This window comes from Salvelinus fontinalis, chromosome 4 (assembly GCF_029448725.1).
Source record: "Salvelinus fontinalis isolate EN_2023a chromosome 4, ASM2944872v1, whole genome shotgun sequence".
NCBI lineage: Eukaryota > Metazoa > Chordata > Actinopteri > Salmoniformes > Salmonidae > Salvelinus > Salvelinus fontinalis.
Genome location: NC_074668.1, coordinates 58,471,428 through 58,495,087, shown reverse-complemented (window position 1 = coordinate 58,495,087; position 23,660 = coordinate 58,471,428). Strand labels below are relative to the sequence as shown.

The window sequence follows — 23,660 nt, the reverse complement described above, 5'->3', positions numbered from 1 at the left end:
AATTGTCTGACATTTTCAACTTCTCCCTGACCGAGTCTGTAATACCTACATGTAAACAAGCAGACCACCATAGTACCTGTGCCGAAAAACACCAAGCTAACCTGCCTAAATGGCTGCTGCCCGGTAGCACTCATGTCTGTAGGCTGGTCATTGCTCACATCAACACCATCATCCAAGAAACCCTAGACCCACTACAATTCACATACAACCCCAACAGATCCACAGACGACACAATCTCTATTGCACTCCACACTGCTCTTTCTCACCTGGACAAATGTAACACCTACGTGAGAATGCTGTTTGTTGACTACAGCTCAGTGTTCAACAACATAGTGTCCTTAAAGCTCATTACTAAGCTAAGGACCCTGGGACTAAAAATCTTCCTCTGCAACTGGATCCTGGACTTCCTGACAGGCCGCCCCCAGGTGGTAAGGGTAGGCAACAACACATCTGCCCTGCTGATCCTCAACAAGGGGGCCCCTCAGGGTCCCTGATCCTCCTGTACTCCCTGTTGACCCATGACTGCATGGCCACACACGACTCCAACACCATTATTATGTTTTCTGACGACACAACGGTGTTAGGCCTGATCACTGACAACAATGAGACGACCTATAGGGAGGAGGTCAGAGACCTGGCAGTGTGGTGCCAGGACAACAACCTCTCCCTCAACGTCAGCAAGACAAAGGAGCTGATTGTGGACCGCAGTAAAAGGAGGGTCGAGCACACCTCCATTCACATTGACAGGGCTATAGTGGAGCAGGTATCCTTGGTGTCCACATCACTAACAAACTATCATGGTCCAAACACACAAAGACAGTCATGAAGCGGGCACGACAACGCCTATTCCCTCTCAGGAGACTGAATTAATTTGGCATGGTTCCTCAGATCCTCAAAAAGTTATACAGCTGCACCATTGTGAGCATCCTACCTGGTTGCATCACCGCTTGGTATGGCAACAGCTTGGCATCCAACTGCAAGGCGCTACAGAGGGTAGTGCGTACGATCCAGTACATCACTGGGGCCAAGCTTCCTGCTATCCAGGACCTGTATACGAGGCATGTCAGAGGAAGGCCCTAAAAATTGTCAAAAACTCCAGCCACCCAACTCATAGACTGTTCTCTCTGCTCCCGTACGGCAAGTGGTACCGGAGCGCCAAGTCTAGGTCCAAAAGGCTCCTTAACAGCTTCTACTTCAAAGCCATAAAACTGCTAAACAGTTAATCAAATGGCTACCTGTACTATTTGCATTGATCCCCTTTTTTACGCTGCTGCTACTCACTGTTTATTAGCTATGCAAAGTTACTTTACCCCTACATACATGTACATATTACCTAAATTACCTTGACTATCCTCTACCCCCACACATTGACTCGTTACAGGTACCGCCTGTATATAGCTTCATTGTTATTTAGTTGTGTTACTTATTTTTATACATTACTTCTTTTTTTTGTCCCCCAAAAAGTTGTCTTACTTTAAAAAAAAAATGCATTGTTGGTTAAGGGCTTATAAGTAAGCATTTCACTGTTGTATTCGGCACATGTGACAAATAAAATTGTATTTGATTTTAAATGACATAAAGGTAGGCAAGAGATCAAATCCATTACTGCAATGTCAATGAATGAGGCACAGGGAATGAGTGGAACATTATTTATTATAGGATTGACTGTGTGAATATGCAGAAAAATGTTCTCTATCCAAGAACAGATGAGATGATTATAAAATAGTTATGCAGTGGCCTGCATATTAACTCAGAGGGACACTGTAGACTAATTAATCAAGGTTTAACGACCAGTTTACAAACGGGTTTGTCACAGACAGCATATTTTTGTTTGTTTAGGTTTAATAATCCAAAAGGCTATTCAAGGCCCCGTGTTTGTTGATCCTGTAGTGTTGTGTAATAGCCATAATGTGTGAAACGCTCTAATGAATTCAACCACAATTGAGGCATCACAAAGCATTTCCCCTGCGCACAGGCGCATTCAGCATGCGTCCCCATGCTATTGTTTGCTGGTAGCTAAATCTATTTGACGTTTCTCCGTGTGTGTGTGTGTGTGTGTGTAAGCACCCCCGCGGTTAACCCCTCCCTCCAAACACCAACTCCATATGACAAGAGAGCTGTCCGTCCCCTTTCGATTCCCATAGATCGAATTACTGGCTGCTCAATCCGCAGCACAGCCCACTGCCTCTTCTCCAATCGCCGGTACCCTCGCGCTCCCCGGGTAGGCCTACTCACCAACCTACTGTCTCACATTTTGATACATCACTCCGGAGCTATTACCTCTCTTCAACCCAACTCGATTTTTCCTTGCTATCCGAAGATGAGAGTGTACATCGCGGTGCCCTCTGCATGCTTTACCTCCTAACCCGGGCTCTAGACCCGCAGCTGGGACCAGAGAGAGAGTAACCTCTCTCTTCTCTCATCATCACTCGCTTGGTGTTCTACGGACACGGGGAGCGAGCCGACAGTCGACAACAATAGTTGTACCGTATTTGTGTATCCTTTCTCTTTTAAACACACGTCCTCATCCTGTCTTTCACGCTGGGCACAGACAGGGAAGGAGAGAAGAACAAGGCTCCGCAATCGCTATTTCTACCGTGGAAATACGTTTGGTGGGGTTTTGTGCCCTGTCCGTATTCGGTGAACCCTGGATTTAGTGACCATGGAGACGGTGGAGAAGGAGTGCGGGGCGTTAGGTGGACTATTCCAGGCGATTGTCAATGATATGAAGGTAGGTCGGGCATCATTATGCTCGCAACATTGATTGTTTTTGACTGAATTTGTGAGCTGCTTGTTTTCACCCTCGAGGACATGGAACCGTTATTCTGTCACAGTGCGGCGATAGGCTACCTACCTGATAGTGACTTTCCCCAGCAAGGTTTGCGCATTTGTCGCGTCGTTGCTTTGGAAATGTTGCTTTGACAGCTACTATAATTGAATCAAATTGCTTGATCACCATTGCATGTGCTTTGTGTGTGTCAGCGCGTTGGTTTGCTCTGCATAGATCAGGTTAAACCTAGTCATCGTGTAGGCTATGAATCCATGTGTGTGTTAGGGTAAGCATGTGTATTCGAACACGATATGGATTATAACCATATGGATAAATTTTGATTGAATAAATGTGCATGTATTCGGCTTTTATTAACACAAAAGAAATGAATGCTAAACTGTCAGATTTAACCATGCCATTTGCACATGTCCCATGCGTTTTGTTGTTGTTGCGTGCCGGTAATAAAAACCGCTGTTATAAGCTCTCCCATTTTGTAGAAAGCAGCACCATTGATTTTCTGCCAAGCTGATTTTTTTTTTTAAAGAGACCGTGTGAGGCAAGCATGAGCACCTCGAAAGCCATCACGCGTCCTGCAGTGCACACCACTGTGTCTGTCTGAATGGCCCATGGTGTAGGCCTAGCCTGCTGTATGGTCTGGCCTTCTTCTCTGGGTAGAGCAGCGATGATCCAGATGAGAAGACAGCGAGCCAGACTCCTAGCTACACCCACTGTGACTAACCAACAGATTATTTGGCATACTTAGTACGCGGACAGTCTTACTCTTTGAACAGGAAATCGTAGCGCAGACTTGGAACCAGTAACACGACTACCGTTGTTTCCATCTCATCATCTGTGCCTTTCTTTCCACTGTGTGAGAAATCATGGGTTTGGAGCTGCATCAAGGGATTTCTACGTCGTCCGAGTCCCAGTCTCGTGTGAATAAGGTTGAAGTAAAGCTGGCGTTCTGAATGGTTATTATTCCTGCGCTGGCCATCTATATCTGTGAACATCATAGGGTTTTGAAGGAGCTAGGGATAAGTCAAACTGCAACCTCGGATTAACAACATCCTAAAGGAAGAACCGGTGACAACCCCCCCCCCTGCTCTCATGGTTACATCTCTCTATCTTTCTCTCCCCCACATCCACCATTCTCTCTCTCGCGCGCTCTCTCTCTCTCTGACACACTCATCTCATAATTTTTTTTACATTTTATTTCTCAACATTTCCCATGGTCTTCATCTGATCTCTTACACCATGATGGAGGATACTAACATCTGGGTCAAATAGTAACTTCCGCAGCATCCATCCTCCATTGGTCACTTGCAGTCTCAGGTTGGCCATTGCAGTAGTCTTTAGTGGGTGTCCCCACAGCAGAGTGAGGTGCCACATGGTAATATCTAAGCCACTGGCTGACTGCTGTGCTCTCATGTAACCCCAGACAACCTCATGACAACCTCATGTCGTCACTAATGACCCACCTCTCAAAGGACGGCTGTTGTTGGTGGCAGAAGAGAAGAAAACACACACACACACACAAATGGAGACCCGAGGATACCCTATTGTTGGACAGGGATTGTCATTACGAGGAGGGCCTCAGCTATTTGTGTCTTTATGGCTGGCTATGCTTAAGATGTTATTTGCGCTGAGTTGAACACTAAACTCAGTGCTGTCATGCCATCTCTGAACAATTACCATCCTCTCCAGCTGATATGTGCCCCCATGACGGCTCAAGACAAAACATCTCTTCACTGAGCAACGAAATGCAAATATATTGAATGAAGCGCTATAGACTTAACACCTTGGGGAATGCATACCTTATGCGTGACAGGTCACGTTTACATGCGCATGCGATTGATCCATGTCCCAGTGAAGTGTTTTTAACTGGAGGATGTTTTCCCCTCCCTCTCTCCCTCACTACCCCTTTGTTGCAGGGGGATTGACCCCCCCCCCCCCCCCCCCCCCCCCCCCCCCCCATAGGGCATGATCAGTCACTTCTCATGTGTGTCTCCTCTCCTAGAATCACTGGCTGTTTACCAGGCTCTCTCTTTGTTCACACTGCAGTAGACATGCCCAGTGCAATAGCTGGCAACACAACTGCGCTAAAGACACTGTCGACTACATGTAGGACACCTCTTCATTGTACGGTACAGCGCAACACAGCACAGTGCCATGATGAGTGAACGGGAGGCCTCTCTGACATTAGCATACTGGTACACGAGTCAGATGTTTCACTGAAAAGGAATGCACATTACAACCACAATGACATCAAAGAGACCCCCGTCTCCCCCTCTGTTCTCCAGAGAGAGACCCCCCCCCCCCCCCCCCCCCCGTCCCCCCACCGTATGGTATAATGTGGAAGAGAGAGTGAGTAGTCCTTTGTTTGCACATCTTACTTCATGAGTGTATAGGTGGGGTGTGTGTGTGCTCCCTTTAAGGGACACAGACGAGAATATATGTGTGTGAGGGGGCTGGCTGTCTGGCCGTGTTGGCTACAGCCCTCAGGGCTATGTCTTGTTATTACATGGTTATTATGTGTGGTGACAGAGCAAGGATGGAGGGGATTTGATTTGAAAGCACAGGGTGTCACATTCATGGTCAGCTTGTCTCCCTATAGGCTGGCCCAGTGTGTGCTGACCACACGCTCAGTGCAGTGCCAGTGGAGACAGACAGAGTCGAGGGGTACCTGGGACTAGAGTGAAGACAGGAGGCAGGAAAAGTCCATGACGTGGTCTGTTTGCCAGCTGGACTCAGCAGCATACCACCCTGCCTACCACTGCTGGCTTGCTTCTGAAGCTAAGCAGGGTTGGTCCTGGTCAGTCCCTGGATGGGAGACCAGATGCTGCTGGAAGTGGTGTTGGAGGGCCAGTAGGAGGCACTCTTTCCTCTGGTCTAAAAAAAATATCCCAATGCCCCAGGGCAGTGATTGGGGACACTGCCCTGTGTAGGGTGCCGTCTTTCGGATGGGACGTTAAACGGGTGTCCTGACTCTCTGAGGTCATTAAAGATCCCATGGCACTTATCGTAAGAGTAGGGGTGTTAACCCCGGTGTCCTGGCTAAATTCCCAATCTGACCCTCAAACCATCATGGTCACCTAATAATCCCCAGTTTACAATTGGCTCATTCATCCCCCTCCTCTCCCCTGTAACTATTCCCCAGGTCGTTGCTGCAAATGAGAACGTGTTCTCAGTCAACTTACCTGGTAAAATAACGGTAAAAATAAAAAAATCAAAAAAAAAATCGAAGATTATGTCTGTTTACATTCTCGGGCTCTGCCACACTTCTTTCCAAGGTGTGCATACCAGTCTGTCTCAGACAGGCATGCTGCCTTCACACAACAAGACACGACCATCTGGCTCAGAGTGTTTTTGTGTGTGTGTGTGTGTGTGTGTGTGTGTGTGTGTGTGTGTGTGTGTGTGTGTGTGTGTGTGTGTGTGTGTGTGTGTGTGTGTGTGTGTGTGTGTGTGTGTGTGTGTGTGTGTGTGTGTGTGTGTGTGTTTGTGCACCAGACTATTCTGGAATGATTGCCTTGTCAAGTTGTGTGTCTTTTTTGACGATTCATAGTTTGTGTGTGTGTTATTGGTCATGTGGTAGTCAGATGTTTATTTTTCCCCTGATTGTCTTCTTTGTAGCATGGCTTGTGCGTGTTTGTCTATGGATAATGTTGTGTCGTCTCATCTTTGTGTCAGAGTGGCAACAACGTTAACAGACAGATGAATGTGGGATGAACCACCAGGCTTGTGCTTTCCAAAATACATGCAAAGTCTTGACAGTTTCTTTCCATGACTTAGGCAATTGAAACAACCCTATACAGGCGCTGTGTGTGTGTGTGTGTGTGTGTGTGTGTGTGTGTGTGTGTGTGTGTGTGTGTGTGTGTGTGTGTGTGTGTGTGTGTGTGTGTGTGTGTGTGTGTGTGTGTGTGTGTTGGGCTTCTACACTTGCATTGCTTGCTGTTTGGGGTTTTAGGCTGGGTTTCTGTACAGCACTTCGAGATATTAGCTGATGTACGAAGGGCTATATAAAATTAACTTATTTGCACGTGTGACCCATTTCTGGACACTGCCTTTGGGCCGAGAGGCAGAGGACCAGAGAGGACATCCATCCTCGTGACTCATGTGTCCGTGCTCCCCCAAATGATCATCCCTTTGTAGGGGCCATTGATGCCATGACAATGTGCAGGGCCCTGGGTCTCTAAATGAGCATGTGTTCTCTTGTCTCTCGTTAGGCTCGTTAGAGATGAATCGACTGGTTTCAGATTGAGAAATCACATTGGGACAGTGCCAGTGGTTCTCAGTGCAGGCTTTGTCGGGCCTGTCAAACTCATCTCATCACATTCATTTGTTGACTGTAAAACCACTCAGCGCATTGACAAGTATGAACGGGGGAAAGAAATGGTTCCAAATCAATTTTTTTGCACCGTAAAAAAAATAAAATCTACCTACTGGATGAACAAAATCCACTGACCACTGTTCTCTCATGCAAAAGTATTTAGTGTGGTTTTCCATTCACTCTACCCCTAGATGTTACTATGGGGCTTACTGACAATGTTTGGGTCCAGGCAAAAAGGAGGATGATGCTGACCCATATCCTCAAGTACACCCCGACCTCCAACAAGACACATCTGCATTCCTCACTGTCTCTGCATGATGGACAGCCGTCGGCGACCATCCCCACCAATGAGAGCGCTACAAAATGCTACCTGCTTTCCCATCACAGACCTGTCATGTGTTTTAATGCCACTATATACAGTATCTCAGAGTAGTGGCAGTCGGTCACACAGAGGACCTCAGTGAAGACTCCCATTTCAATTAGGCTGAGTGGTACACCCACAGCCACTACACAAATGCAACATTGGAGACCTGGGACAACTAAGATGGATGACTAGAAGAAAGAAGGGAGATGATGGTAAGAAAGGACGAGAGAACATATGCGAGAGAACGAAAGGCACAAAGTGATACAGAATGAGACAGACATATAGATTGAGAGCGAGAGAGAGAGAGAGAGAGCGAGAGCGAGAGAGAGAGACAGATATGGAGGAAGAATCTGTGCCTTTTCATATTAAGCGATTTCCATTATTCATTTCTGCAAGGCTGCAGGCTGCTGTGGTAAATGGTGAAGAGGGAGATTATTCCCCCCCCTCCATCATTCATTCACACCATCGAATGCGATGTACTGCGTAGGTGGGGGTTATGAGATTGAACCAAACCTGCTATTTTTATCAAGCGCCTGGCAGTGCTTGACACTACTGAGACACACTGAGCAGCCCAGGCCCCAGCCAGAAACACCCATAGTCATCAACCACTGGCCATCGCTCTGGGTAGCTCCACTCACCTCCATCCTCATCTTCCGTTTTTTTATGGCTGAAGAAACAAAAAGTAACAAGAAATGAGTGGGAGCATTGGGTCTCACCTTATCTGTTTGTGATGTCTGGGAAGTATAAGGTCAAGCTCAGGAGAATGTAGCAAATGCATTCACATATTTAAAAATTCTAAAGACTTTGATTAACCTTGTCCCATGGATGAAAGGCCGGGCAGGATAGTTTCATTTTTATTACTATGTTTAGATTGGTAAGATCCTCTTCCTCATAAAATTATGCAACACACAATCTTTCTGTTTCGTCTGACAACAACTTGCTGCCTGTATCCCGATGTCATTTGAGAGCAAGGATTTGCCAACATGATGTAGAGGGTAACCGAAGACGTCTATTTGTGTATCTATCCTCAGGTAAGAACCCAGCAGTGTATTTAGTTGGGGTGGAGCAACAACAGTGGGGACAGAGTCAATAGTATTCACTTACAGTGCAGGAGATGGAGAAGGCTGGATCTAGACGTTATATTTAGGCAAATTCACAGTAACGGAATTATGCTTTGACTACGATTTTTCACTTTAAAATGTAAGCCAAACAAAACCCATCAGACCATACCACTCTATGCACAAGGCCTACTTTGAACAATTTACACAGAACATTTCACAAAAACACATTTACTGGAAGACCTGTGCAGAAGCAAAGTTCAACCTTAGTTTTTTATGTGACCACATTTTCCAAAAACTCAGTGCAGTCAAACATTAGATTTTTACTGTGTTTTATATATATATTTCCACACTATGAGGTTTGAATAATATTGTGAAAATTATGATATTTCCCTTTAAATGGAAGAGCTGTTTGAAAAGACCGCCTGAAATGTCCTGTTTTGGTGGGATGGAGGTTTGGCCTACCTGGTGACATCACCAGACAGTACATTTGTTAATTGACCAATAAGAAATATTGTTCTAAACCTCTGCCCTCTCCACTCCCAGACAGTCCTAGCAAAATTCTTGCTTGACAAATTGGTCCTTGCTAAGAAGTCATTTTTTTGTTTATTTTTGACCATTTGAATTGTTACCCAGAAGTTATTTGATATTGAGATAAAAAATGTTTACATTTTCAAAGATTACAATTCAAACATGTCTGCGGAAAGAATGGAGTGTTAGCTATGGCATGACACCTTGAGTTATTGAACTACAGCAGTTGAAGTGGATTTGCATCCGGGGAACAGAATTACGCTAACGCAATTACATCATGAGTCCCTGATGTGTAATATACAGAAATGCATAATTATGGTTTTGAATAGCATTCTCTTTTTTTATTTTATTTTTATTTCACCTTTATTTAACCAGGTAGGCAAATTGAGAACACGTTCTCATTTACAATTGCGACCTGGCCAAGATAAAGCAAAGCAGTTCGACACATACAACAACACATAGTTACACATGGAGTAAAACAAACATACAGTCAATAATACAGTGAAAATAAGTCTATATACAATATGAGCAAGTGAGGTGAGATAAGGGAGGTGAAGGCAAACAAAATATATATATAAATAAATAAAAAATATAAAAAGGCCATGGTGGCGAAGTAAATACAATATAGCAAGTAAAAAATAACACTGGAATGGTTGGTTTGCAGTGGAAGAAGGTGCAAAGTAGAGATAGAAATAATGGGGTGCAAAGGAGCAAAATAAATAAATACAGTAGGGTAAAGAGGTAGTTGTTTGGGCTAAATTATAGATGGGCTATGTACAGGTGCAGTAATCTATGAGCTGCTCTGACAGCTGGTGCTTAAAGCTAGTGAGGGAGATAAGTGTTTCCAGTTTCAGAGATTTTTGTAGTTCGTTCCAGTCATTGGCAGCAGAGAACTGGAAGGAGAGGCGGCCAAAGGAAGAATTGGTTTTGGGGGTGACCAGAGAGATATACCTGCTGGAGCGCGTGCTACGGGTGGGCGTTGCTATGGTGACCAGCGAGCTGAGATAAGGGGGGACTTTACCTAGCAGGGTCTTGTAGATGACCTGGAGCCAGTGGGTTTGGCGACGAGTGTGAAGCGAGGGCCAGCCAACGAGAGCGTACAGATCGCAGTGGTGGGTAGTATATGGGGCTTTGGTGACAAAACGGATGGCACTGTGATAGACTGCATCCAATTTATTGAGTAGGGTTTTGGAGGCTATTTTGTAAATGACATCACCGAAGTCGAGGATTGGTAGGATGGTCAGTTTTACAAGGGTATGTTTGGCAGCATGAGTGAAGGATGCTTTGTTGCGGAATAGGAAGCCGATTCTAGATTTAACTTTGGATTGGAGATGCTTGATGTGAGTCTGGAAGGAGAGTTTACAGTCTAACCAGACACCTAGGTATTTGTAGTTGTCCACATATTCTAAGTCAGAGCCGTCCAGAGTAGTGATGCTGGACAGGCGGGCAGGTGCAGGCAGCGATCGGTTGAAGAGCATGCATTTAGTTTTACTTGTATTTAAGAGCAATTGGAGGCCACGGAAGGAGAGTTGTATGGCATTGAAGCTCGCCTGGAGGGTTGTTAACACAGTGTCAAGAGAAGGGCCAGAAGTATACAGAATAGTGTCGTCTGCGTAGAGGTGGATCAGAGACTCACCAGCAGCAAGAGCGACATCATTGATGTATACAGAGAAGAGAGTCGGTCCAAGAATTGAACCCTGTGGCACCCCCATAGAGACTGCCAGAGGTCCGGACAACAGACCCTCCGATTTGACACACTGAACTCGATCAGAGAAGTAGTTGGTGAACCAGGCGAGGCAATCATTAGAGAAACCAAGGCTGTCGAGTCTGCCGATGAGGATGTGGTGATTGACAGAGTCAAAAGCCTTGGCCAGGTCAATGAATATGGCTGCACAGTACTGTTTCCTAACCCACCAATTCTTCCTTTGGCCGCCTCTCCTTCCAGTTCTCTGCTGCCAATGACTGGAACGAACTACAAAAATCTCTGAAACTGGAAACACTTATCTCCCTCACTAGCTTTAAGCACCAGCTGTCAGAGCAGCTCATAGATTACTGCACCTGTACATAGCCCATCTATAATTTAGCCCAAACAACTACCTCTTTACCTACTGTATTTATTTATTTTGCTCCTTTGCACCCCATTATTTCTATCTCTACTTTGCACCTTCTTCCACTGCAAACCAACCATTCCAGTGTTATTTTTTTTACTTGCTATATTGTATTTACTTCGCCACCATGGCCTTTTTATATATATTTTTTATTTTATTTATTTATATATATATTTTGTTTGCCTTCACCTCCCTTATCTCACCTCACTTGCTCATATTGTATATAGACTTATTTTCACTGTATTATTGACTGTATGTTTGTTTTACTCCATGTGTAACTATGTGTTGTTGTATGTGTCGAACTGCTTTGCTTTATCTTGGCCAGGTCGCAATTGTAAATGAGAACGTGTTCTCAATTTGCCTACCTGGTTAAATAAAGGTCAAATAAATAAATAAATAAGTGTTTGATGTGTTTGACACCATTCCACTGATTCCCGCTCCAGCTACTACCACAAGCCTGTCCTTCCCAGTTAAGGTGCCACCAACTTCCTGTGACTTAGTGAACATTTCTGTTCAATCAAACTTGTCATGTGCATTGCCTGCGTCCAGCACTCCAGCTGAACACATTTGGTCTGCTGATACGGTAAAGCCCTTGGAGGAGTCTACTTTCCTGGATCTAAGTAGCAGGAGCTCCCCTGATCTGGAGATAACGCGTCGCCAGGTAGTAGACGTTGTGGTTGCTCGCGTTTGTACGCGTAGCTCTGCTTCCAATGACTTAATGAAGCTTAGCCGTATGCGTCTATCAACCGTCTGCCCTTCCCTTCCCTGTCTGTGCCCTGTCCTTGTTCCGACAGCCTGTAAAGGGGCTTCTTAGTAAGCTAGGGAATCACCATCGGTTCCTTGTCTCATACAGTTGCTATAGAGGGATTGTCTACAGTATCCTTTCCAGCACATCCAAAATGGGATCTATTATATTAGCATAAAGAACTGTGAAATTAGCCTCTATTGTGTGGATGTTTTATTTCTCTTTAAAAGTCTGAATTGGCCCGATTTTAAAGAGCTGGAATTGGGCTAATCCACGGTTTATGTCATCCTCCAGAGAACAAAGGAACAAAGAGATGAAGCTGTGAGCTTTTCCTTTGCTCAAGTAAATATGGTGGGTTCGCTAAAACAACGGAACAGAAATCAAGTCCGCTGAGCACAGATATAGGCCACTGGACTGTAAACTCCCCGGAGAGTTCCACAGTGTTCAGCTAGCCCATCATGTAACCTACCACCTTTAACCTTTTGAGGAGGTAGCGAGAGCTGGTGCAAGGGAGAGATGATGCGCTGCATGTCGAGGGGCAGTCAGGCATGAGATGTGTTACTATGGGTTTTTTCTATGTGCTGTCACCACTGTGAGGATGTCTTTATGTGCAGAAGAGGAAGTGGTGATGCAATAGCATGTTATCAGTGGCTGAGGGTCCTTTTGAGGAGTGGCAGCCAGCCTGCCCTGGCAGAACACTGTCACTCACTCTAAAGGTTCTATCAACGTTGCAGTTATGCGATGCTACTGTTTGTATGCCTTGACTTCCAGGGACGCAAACAGCAATGCAATGTCAATGCTGTCATGTAATGTAATGCGGACCCTGAGTGGCGCAGCGGTCTAAGGCACTGCATCTCAATGCCGTCACTGCAGACCCGGGTTCAATCCCGGGCTGTATCACAATTTCCCATAAGGGGGTGCACAATTTGGCCCAGCGTCGTCCGGGTTACGGAAGGGTATGGCTGGGGTAGGCCGTCATTGTAAATAAGAATTTGTTCTTAACTGACTTGCCTAGTTAAATAAAGATACATTTTTAAAAAATGCAGAAAGATTTGTATCTTCTTCATTTTTGTTGTCTTTACTCTGCATCATCAGTCTTCCTCTGCCTCTGCCTCCTCTGCCTCTGGTTTGTTTTATTTTTTTTCTGATTAGAATGCACTTTTAATGGCTCTGTTCTTCCACTTGGTTAAGCTAAAGGAAAAATAGCCTGCTCTCTTTACCTGGGAACCATCCAGGCAGGATGGAGAGTGGTACTTATCCCATTGTTTTTGGTTCATGTTGCAAGTCGAGTAGGAGTGAGTGAGTGATTCATTGAGGAGGATGGGAAATAAAATATCCCCAGGCCTACAATGAACCTAATAAACAATCGTTACACTATCAGGCACTGCCAGGATCCCCTCAATTGGATTAAAATGGCCTAATATGGTAATGAGGGATGGGCTGGTGTGATTGTAATGTAGAGGAGGCGTGGCCCGTATCTCCTATCCACAAGGCCTCTCCTGACAGACGTCAGGCTTGCAACATTGCAAGATTAGAGCACTTCAAACACAGACGGGGGACCGCGGGGAAATGCTGCTCTGATTTCGGACCAAATTAACTGACGTCAAACACCAGGAATGAGACGTCAGATCAAAGGGCGAGACGCCCAGCTGTCGCCCACTGTAGCCCCCGTGACATCCCTGCTCCTCTGCTCCGGGCGGGTCCTGTCCCTTAAAACGCTCCTCTTCATCCCCTCTCTTTCCTGTCTCTTCCATTCTCTTTCCCTTTCCACCATATCCCCCTTTCCCTTCTCTCCGGTCTCTTTTGTCTTTTCCTCCCACTATCTCCCTGGTTCTTATCCTCTCTCCCCCCCTCTCTCTCCCTGCATGCTGCGGGTTTGGAGACGGCGGGGGGACTTGGGGGTACTTGCTCATGTAGATCTCCAACCCCCAGCTGTGCTGTGGAGTGAGGCTTATTTCAGCCTTGGACACACAGCGGTCTGATCTGCTGCTCTCAAATCCGGGCCGTAGCGTCTGACAACAAAGGCAGAGAGAGGCGCGGAGGGCTCGAAAACACACTCTGCCCTGCAGGTAGAAGAGATGTTATAGTCAACATGTAACACCATGTACTCACAGGAGGTTGGTGGCAGCAGTTCCGTGGTAATAGCTGGAGCGGAATAGGTGGAATGGTATCAAACACATGGTTTCCATCTGTTTGATGCCATTCCATTCACTCCGTTCCAGACATTATTACGAGCTGTCCTCCCTTCAGCAGCCTCCACGGCATTTACTACTATTTACCTTGTGGATCATTTGTGTGTGATAATGGGTATGAACAAAGAGGAAATGACACCTATATAGGGGAGAAAAAAAAGAAGAGAACTTCACACGGTCATTTTGGGGTGCAAATATCGTGTTTGATTTGCGTTGCCATTCGTTGCTTCCTTTGATATCTGCCGGTGCCGGGGGCTGGTGGAAACAGAGGATGTGTTGCCCAATCACAGACAGCGATGACTCAGACCAGGGAACACAGACATTTTAGTCCGAATATTCTGCTCCTCACGGGAGGTGCAATGATGCACATAAAGTGCTTATTTTATATTACACTCTTTGAAAAAAGGGTTCCAAAGGAGTTCTTTGGCTGTCCCCATAGGAGAACCCGTTGAAGAACCATCTACACGGAACCCAAAAGGGTTCTACCTGGAACCGAAATGATTCTACGTGGAACCAAAAATGGTCCTTCAAAGGGTTCTCCTATGGGGACAGCCGAAGAACCCTTTTAGGTTCTAGATAGCACCTTAGAAAATAGGAGTGTAGTGCGCAAACACAGGTCTAGAGCATACAATGTTGACTTGTGTTGTATGTGAGTTGTGAGTGAAAACGATCAAACGTCCTGTCAGATATTTGTACAGATCATGCACCAGTTGCATTGCATAATGTCCTTCTAACGTGTCCCTTTTTATTTATTTATTCCCAGTGTTCATACCCAGTGTGGGAAGACTTCAGTGCCAAGGCCACCAAACTGCACTCCCAGCTCAGGTAAGCCCCAGCCACTGTCCTGTGTCTACTAGAGCAGTGCCCGTCAATGAGTATTTCAGCCTGTGCCATTGACAACAATGTAATCCCCCTCTGTCTGTTCTGAGGCGCCAGATCTGCTGACTATGTTTGTTTATGTTGAAATGACTGTGGTTGTGAACTGGTGCCAATCATGTGTCTGTCCTGTCTGCTCTGTCCCGCTCTGCTCTCAGGACCACAGTGCTGGCAGCAGTGGCCTTTCTGGATGCCTTTCAGAAGGTGGCGGACATGGCCACCAACACCAGAGGTACGTGAGCTTCCAGATGTGTGTGTGTGTGAGCGAGCTCGCTCTGAGGACACGGGAGCTGATATGTGCGTTTGTGTAGTGTACGTTTTGAATGCGTCTGTGAGTGTGGGGATGGGCGTATCCCAGCTGATTTGGGTTAATCTTTGGAGGGCAGCCTTATAGAGATACAGATTTGTGATTAGGGGATCACTCCTCCTGTTGTTGTGTGGACAGATTGTCATGCGCGCATCTAGTTAAAGAATCCACAGAATGAAGTGTGTGTGTGCGTGCTCCTTTACGTGAGTGAATAACATCAGTTCTGTTTGGATACGAGTTAAGGGAACAGATCCTCATTACGTGACACTCCGTGCCGATAGGGATGTGATTTTATCCGCAGTCACTTGATAAGATGTTGTCAGCTTTAATACGTTTGTTTTACTGTTTCAAAAGTTGTTTGATACCGTGCTTGAAGTTACATTCTCTGTGAACTTTGATGAGTTTTCCTCCCCCGAATTAGCTGTGTTTAGGGAGCAGGGATGGAGATGAATGGAGATGAATGGCGCATCATCCCACCGGATAATGTGAGGAGGGGAGAACAAAGGCTTGGTTTATGGTACAAGAGAGAGAAGATGTGGCAAGCGGCTGGGCAGCAGGGTTCTTTTTGGCTGGGGGCTCGGGGCAGTGTTAGGAGACTGTGCTGAGCTCCTTTCAGAAGCCTTACTAGGGGGAACACTCGGCCTTGTTTTACGGCATGAGCAGAGGGACAATACAGACTGTAGGCCTTATAATGAAGCTACATTTTCTAGGGATATGGAATACTGGGCCCTATTTGGTGTGGCTCTTGTGTGTGTGTGTGTGTGTGTGTGTGTGTGTGTGTGTGTGTGTGTGTGCGTGCGTGCGTGCGTGCGTGCGTGCGTGCGTGCGTGCGTGCGTGCGTGCGTGCGTGCGTGCGTGTGTGATAATACAAGTGTGCGCATTGGTGTGTGTGTGTGACCCCACCAGGCGTTTACATTTTTAATGAGCTGACAGGGTTGGTTGCTTCCTGTCTGGCCTGTAAAAGCAGTGAGGGGCACATCCTAGTGATCCTACATCCTCCAGAGACCACAGGGGCCCACCTAGGGCAGGACACACACACAGACAGACACCGCCGGGGACAGATGAAGGAAATACACTATAGTGTAGGAGAGGAGATGTAGGAAAGGAGAGAGAGAGATAGGAGGTGCTTCAAGGACACAACAAGGTATTATATCAGAGACAAAAGAGGAAGGAGATTGAAGATAATGTCCTTTTTTCGTCTCTCTCTTTTTGCTGTAGTAGAAGAGTGTGAGGATTCAGCAGTAATGTATAGAGTTTAGAAATCTCCAGTGTGTGTGTGTGTGTGTGTGTGTCTGTTATTCCTGCCACAGTCCAGTTGTGGCCGTGACTGTGGCAGATGCTAGCTGTGATTATTGGAGATTTGTGGTGGGGACCGTGGGGGCACTGCTGCCCCATCGAATGTAGGTCACAGACCTGTGGGCTCCACATGGCTCATCCATGACCACACACACACACACACACACACACACACACACACACACACACACACACACACACACACACACACACACACACACACACACACACACACACACACACACACACACACACTCAGCAGCAGACAGGCACATCTGTACAGTATGTTTATCTGCCGCGCATTCCAACACGCTGCATGAGATGTTCTCCCGGTAATGGAGGAGATATGTGGTAATCACAACATACGTCAGAGTAACCGTTCTTAGTGCCGTGACGCAATACAATCGCACAATTAGCCCTCTGACTGCCTCGTGTATTCTATTAGACCTTTCCCATGAACGAAGCCAGTTCAATGGTGTCTCTTAAGTAATTGTCCCTTCTGGCAATTTAGAATATGAATGTCTCTGTGTGTGTGTGAGAGAGAGCTCCATCTGTCTGTCTGTCCCAGCCCCACAGGGCGAAGACGCTCTCTCTCTCCCGTGCTCTGTTCTCAGACATACAGTACAGAACATAGAAATAGTTGGTTCTAGTTCCGTGCTACAGAACACCAGCCTCTTCTCTCAAGGAGTGGTGATGTTCTGTGTTTTTCTGTTCTAGAACAAAAAAACTAAAGAAACAAGCCTCAGGTCCATGTGGAGCTGCTGAGCCCAGTTCCCTGCTCCATAGCCATGCTCTTGGCCCAGCTTGTGCTGCTGAGCCCAGTTCCCTGCTCCATAGCCATGCTCTTGGCCCAGCTTGTGCTGCTGAGCCTGATGTGGATACCCACAGGTCCAGCTGTAACACATCTAGATGTTCTGTAGAATTGTGTGTGTGTGTGTGTGTGTTTGTGTGTGTGGAACTGCTCAGATCCAGCTGGAACGCATACAGGTGTTGTGTGGGGATGGCGCTGGAGCGAGCAGGGGCTAAAAGAGTTTGCCAAATGGTCAGGGGCCCTATGTAGACCTCTTCTCTGAGGAGACTGACTGTCAACTAACAGACTGCAGGATCAAACAGGCTAGACTGGACCGCAGACAGGACCTAGAGGGAGGTATGGAATGAGACAGAGGGGTGCGTGTCTGAATGTTGAGAGTAGAGAGCGGAGATATGGAGCTAGAGAGGGCGCTATGAGTGAAGGAAAACGTGTGTGCCAACTCCCTGACAAGGGGGAAAGTTGCGGAGAGGAGCTTGTGTGTGTGTTCAGATGTGCCCCTCTGCCCTCACACCTCACACTTTCCCCGGAGCAAACATTGGAGGTGGGGGGGGGGGGGGGCAAACACACACCAGGCTTTCTTCTTGTTGGTGGGGGGCCGCTGTGGTCCGGGGTTGGTGGTTTGGGGTGGGGGGCGGGGGGGGGCATGCTTCCTGTCTCTAATAACCTGTCCTCTGCCTCTCATTGAGCAGCATTTTACTACTCATCTTCCTCCTCATCTTCCTCCACACAGCTGCTCTCCCTTTGCACATTTACTGTTACTTTTCTTCTCTCTCTCACCCACACAGGGATTACTAATTCTTTTGACTGCACATTCTCTTTCTTTTTTCAAAACAAATATAATTTGCCAAACCCTCTCGTGGAATGATAGTTATTGGGGGCTATAATAAGTACCAGGGTGAGTGTTACGCTCGTTGATAGAAGGAGACCAAGGTGCAGCGTGATAGGCGTACATTTTCCTTTTATTTTAAATGATGCAAAAAAAAACTACAAAATACAAAACGAACGTAAAAGAAAGCAAATACACACAAACAAGATCCCACAACTGAAGGTGGGAAAAAGGGCTGCCTAAGTATGATCCCCAATCAGAGACAACGATAGACAGCTGCCTCTGATTGGGAACCATACCCGGCCAACAAAGAAATAGACAACCTAGAATGCCCACCCAAATCACACCCTGACCAGGGCGTGACAGTGAGAGACATGACCACTGAAAGGCTGAATTAAGGATGGCCACCGCTGACATTAGAACCAGTGTTTATGGCCCTTTTCGAAGCTGATAGCTTTTTTCTGTCGGATAAAAAGCGAATTCATTTCAGAGAATACAAATGACAAAAGCTTTTTTGGCTCATATTCTGTGCTCTCTGTGTACACATCTTTCTCTCTCTCTCTCTTCAATTAATTTAAATAGGTTTTATTGGCATGGGAAACATCTGTTTACATTGCCAAAGCAATTGAAATAGGTAATAAAAAAAGTGAAATTAAGAATTAACAGTAAACATTACACTTACAAAAGTTCCAAAGGAATAGAGACATTTCATATTATGGCTATATACAGTGTTGTAACAATATGCAAATAGTTAAAGTACAAAAGGGAAAATAAATAAACATAAAAATGGGTTGTATTTACAATGGTGTTTTTTCTTCACTGGTTGCCCTTTTCTTGTGGCAACAGGTCACAAATCTTGCTGCTGTGATGGCACACTATGGTATTTCAGTTTTTCAAATTTGGATTTATTATCGAACTTTGTGGGTCTGTGTAATTTGAGGGAAATATGTTTCTCTAATATGGTCATACATACATGGGAAGATGGCGCCATAGAGCAAGGCTGACGTTTTACGTATTCCTAACCAATTGAGTTTTTTTGTTCGTTTCTTTGCGTTGTTTGTAACTTATTTTTTTACTTATTTTGTGCATAATGTTGCTGCTACCGTCTCTTATGACTGAAAATAACTTCTGGACATCAGAACTGCGATAACTCACCACGGACTGGTAGAATAAATGTTTTCCTTTAACGAGTCCAACGTGCCTGACATGAATGATATTCTGCTTTCCCGGGATAATAAAAATAAAATCGATGACCTACGCGGAAGATTAACCTCTCTGGGATATGTGGGACGGTAGCGTCCCACCTGGCCAACATCCAGTGAAAATGCAGAGCGTCAAATTCAAATAAATTACTATCAAAATTTTACTTTCATGAAATCACACATTCAATATACCAAATTAAAGCTACACTTGTTGTGAATCCAGCCAACGTGTCAGATTTAAAAAATGCTTTACGGTGAAAGCAAACAATGCTATTATCTGAGGATAGCCACCAAGCAAACAAACACAGACCATCATATTTCAATCCTCCCGGCGCGACACAAAACGCAGAAATAAAGATATAATTCATGCCTTACCTTTGACGAGCTTCTTCTGTTGGCACTCCAATATGTCCCATAAACATCACAAATGGTCCTTTTGTTCGATTAATTCCGTCAATATATATCCAAAATGTCCATTTATTTGGCGCGTTTGATCCAGAAAAACACCGGTTCCAACTTGCACAACGTGACTACAAAATATCTCAAAAGTTGCCTGTAAGCTTTGTCCAAACTTTTCTGATGATCTGTGTTTAATACCGGAGGAAAACAATGTGTAGCATGCTTTCTGGTCACGCGCCTCTAACAAACAGTACACTTCACTGGAGCCTCATTCTGAACATGGCTACTTCTTAATTTCTCAAAGGAAAAACCTCAACCAATTTCTAAAGACTGTTGACATCCAGTGGAAGCGATGGAAACTGCAGGAAGGTCCGTTAGAAATCTGGATTCCCAATGAAAACCCATTGAAAAGAGGGTGACCTAAAAAAAAAAAAAAATCTGAATGGTTTGTCCTCGGGGTTTTGCCTGCCAAATAAGTTCTGTTATAGTCACAGACATGATTCAAACAGTTTTAGAAACTTCAGAGTGTTTTCTATCCAATACTAATAATAATATGCATATATTAGCATCTGGGACTGAGTAGGAGGCAGTTTACTCTGGGCACGCTTTTCATCCAAACGTGAAAATGCTGCTAAGAAGTTAAACTACCAACGGGACATTCAAAACGGCAATATCTTATGCTTCACGGAGTCGTGGCTGAACAACGACATTATCAACATACAGCTGGCTGGTTATACGCTGTATCGGTAGGACAGAACAGCGACATCTGGTAAGACATGGGGCGGCGGACTATGTATTTTGTAAATAACAGCTGGTGCACAATATCTAAGGAATTCTTGAGGTACTGTATTGCTCGCCTGAGGTAGAGTATCTCATGATAAGCTGTAGACCACACTATCTACCTAGAGAGTTTTCCGCTGTTTTTTTCGAAGCTGTCTACATACCACCACAGACTGACTATGGCACTAAGACCGCACTGAATGAGCTGTATTCTACCATAAGCGAACAGGAAAACACTCACCCAGAGGCGACACTCCAAATGGCCGGGGACAATAATGCAGGGAAATTTAAATCAGTCTTACCAAATTTCTATCAGCATGTTAAATGTGCAACCCGAGGGAAAAAACCTCTGGACCATCTTTACTTCACACACAGAGACACGCACAAAGCTCTCCCTCGCCCTCGATTGGGCAAATCTGACCATAATTCTATCCTCCTGATTCCTGCTTACAAGCTAAAATTAAAGCAGGAAAAGCAGGAAAACCTTGATCAATACAAAAGTGGTCAGATGAAGCGGATGCTAAGCTACAAGACTGTTTTTCTAGCACAGACTGGAATATCTTCCGGGATTCCTCCGATGGCATTGAGGAGTACACCACATCAGTCATTGGCTTCATCAATAAGTGCATCGATGACGTCATCCCCACAGTGACTGTACGCACATACCCCAACCAGAATTCCAGGCAACATCCGCATTGAGCTAAAGGCTAGAGCTAAAGGCTAGAGCTGCCGCTGTCAAGCAGCTGGACTCTAATCCGGAAGCTTATAAGAAATCCCGCTATGTCCTCCGACGAACCATCAAAGAGGCAAAGCGTCAATACAGGACTAACATCGAATCGTACTACACCGGCTCTGGCGCTCGTCGGATGTGGCAGGGCTTGCAAATCATTACAGACTACAAAGGGAAGCAGAGCTTCCGAGAGCTGCCCAGTGACACGAGCCTACCAGACGAGCTAAACTACTTCTATGCTTGCTTCAAGGCAAATAACACTGAAACATGCATGAGAGCACCAGCTGTTATGGAAGACTGTGTGATCACACTCTCCGCAGCCGATGTGAGTAATACCTTTAAACAGGTCAACATTCACAAGGCCGCAGGGCCAGACAAATTACCAGGACGTGTACTGCGAGCATGCGCTGACCAACTGGCAATTGTCTTCACTGACATTTTCAACCTCTCCCTGTCTGAGTCTGTAATACCAACATGTTTCAAGCAGACCACCATAGTCCCTGTGCCCAAGAACACTAAGGTAACCTGCCTAATGACTATCGACACGTAGCACTCACGTCTGTAGCCATGAAGTGCTTTGAAAGGTCTGTCATGACTCACATCAACACCATTAACCCAGAAACCCTAGACCCACTCCAATTTGCATACTGCCCTAACAGATCCACAGATGATGCAATCTCTATTGCACTCCACACTGCCCTCTCCCACCTGCACAAAAGGAAAACCTATGTGAGAATGCTATTCATTGACTACAGCTCATTGTTCAACACCATAGTGCCCTCAAAGCTCATCAATAAGCTAAGGACCCTGGGACTAAACACCTCCCTCTGCAACTGGATCCTGGACTTCGTGACGGGCCGCCCCCAGGTGGTAAGTGTAGGTAACAACACATCCACAACGCTGAGCCTCAACACAGGGGCCCCTCAGGGGTGTGTGCTCAGTCCCCTCCTGTACTCCCTGTTCACTCATGACTGGACGGCCATGCATGACTCCAACACCATCATTAAGTTTGCCGATGACACAACAGTGGTAGGCCTGATCACCGACAACGACAAGACAGCCTATAGGGAGGAGGTCAGAAACTTGGCCGTGTGGTGCCAGGACAACAACCTCTCCCTCAACATGATCAAGACAGAAGAGATGATTGTGGACCAAAGGAAAAAGAGGACCGAGCACGCCCCCATTCTCATCGACAGGGCTGCAGTGGAGCAGGTTGAGAGCTTCAAGTTCCTTGGTGTCCACATCACCAAAAAACTAACATGGTCCAAGCACACCAAGACAGTTGTGAAGAGGGCACAACAAAAACTATTCCACCTCAGGAGACTGAAAATATTTGGCATGGGTCCTCAGATCCTCAAAAGGTTCTACAGCTGCACCATCGAGAGCACCCTGACTGGTTGCATCACTGCTTGATATGGCAACTGCTTGGCCTCCGACTGCAAGGCACTACAGAGGGTAGTGTGTATGGCCCAGTACATCACTGGGGCCAAGCTTCCTGTCATCCAGAACCTCTATACCAGGCGGTGTCAGAGGAAGGCCCTAAAAATTGTCAAAGTCTCCAGCCACCCTAGTCATAGACTGTTCTCTCTGCTACCGCACGGCAAGCGGTACCGGAGCGCCAAGTCTAGGTCCAAGAGGCTTCTAAACAGCTTCTACCCCCAAGCCATATGACTCCTGAACATCGAATCAAATGGCTATCCGGACTCTTTTACAATGCTGCTACTCTCTGTTGTTATCATCTATGCATAGTCACTTAATAACTCTACCTACATGTACATATTACCCCCGCACATTGACTCTGTACCGGTACCCCCTGTATATAGTCTCACTATCGTTACTTTACTGCTGCTCTTTAATTACTTGTTACTTTTATTTCTTATTTTTATTTTTTATTAAACTGCATTGTTGGTTAGGGGCTCGTAAGTAAGCATTTCACTGTAAGGTCTACACCTGTTGTATTCGGCATGTGACTAATACAATTTGATTTGGATGTTAGGAAGTGTAGCTCAGTTTCCACCTCATTTTGTGGGCAGTGTGAACATAGCCTGTCTTCTCTTGAGAGCCAGGTCTGCCTACGGCGGCCTCTCTCAATAGCAAGGCTATGCTCACTGAATCTGTAGATAGTCAAAGCTTTCCTTCATTTTGGGTCTCTCTCTCTCTTTCTCTCTTTCTCTCTTTCTCTCTTTCTCTCTCTCTCTCTCTTTATTTATTTATTATTGGCCCCCACAGTAGAAGCACTAAAACCTGGGGCTATCCCAAAAGCCTCGCTACCCACAAAGTAGCCTGGTCATAAAGAGTCCACTCAGATGTGCTCAGTGCAAGATGAGCTCGTACACGA

The 23,660-nt window shown here is 45.8% G+C and overlaps 1 protein-coding gene across 2 annotated transcripts in view; it reads left to right on the top strand.

Moving 5' to 3' along the window:
• Window positions 1-2,043: 2,043 nt before the first annotated feature.
• The window catches only part of LOC129854048 (protein MTSS 2-like), an 84,357-nt gene continuing 62,740 nt past the window's right edge, over window positions 2,044-23,660 (top strand). Inside the window, exons 1-3 of one of the 2 annotated variants that reach the window (XM_055920673.1) lie at window positions 2,044-2,731; window positions 14,859-14,920; window positions 15,130-15,203. In XM_055920673.1, coding sequence (XP_055776648.1) covers window positions 2,663-2,731; window positions 14,859-14,920; window positions 15,130-15,203 — 205 coding nt within the window. In that variant the 5' untranslated portion in view covers window positions 2,044-2,662. The remainder of the gene's footprint in view (window positions 2,732-14,858; window positions 14,921-15,129; window positions 15,204-23,660) is intronic. The other variant, XM_055920674.1, reaches the window with a different exon arrangement.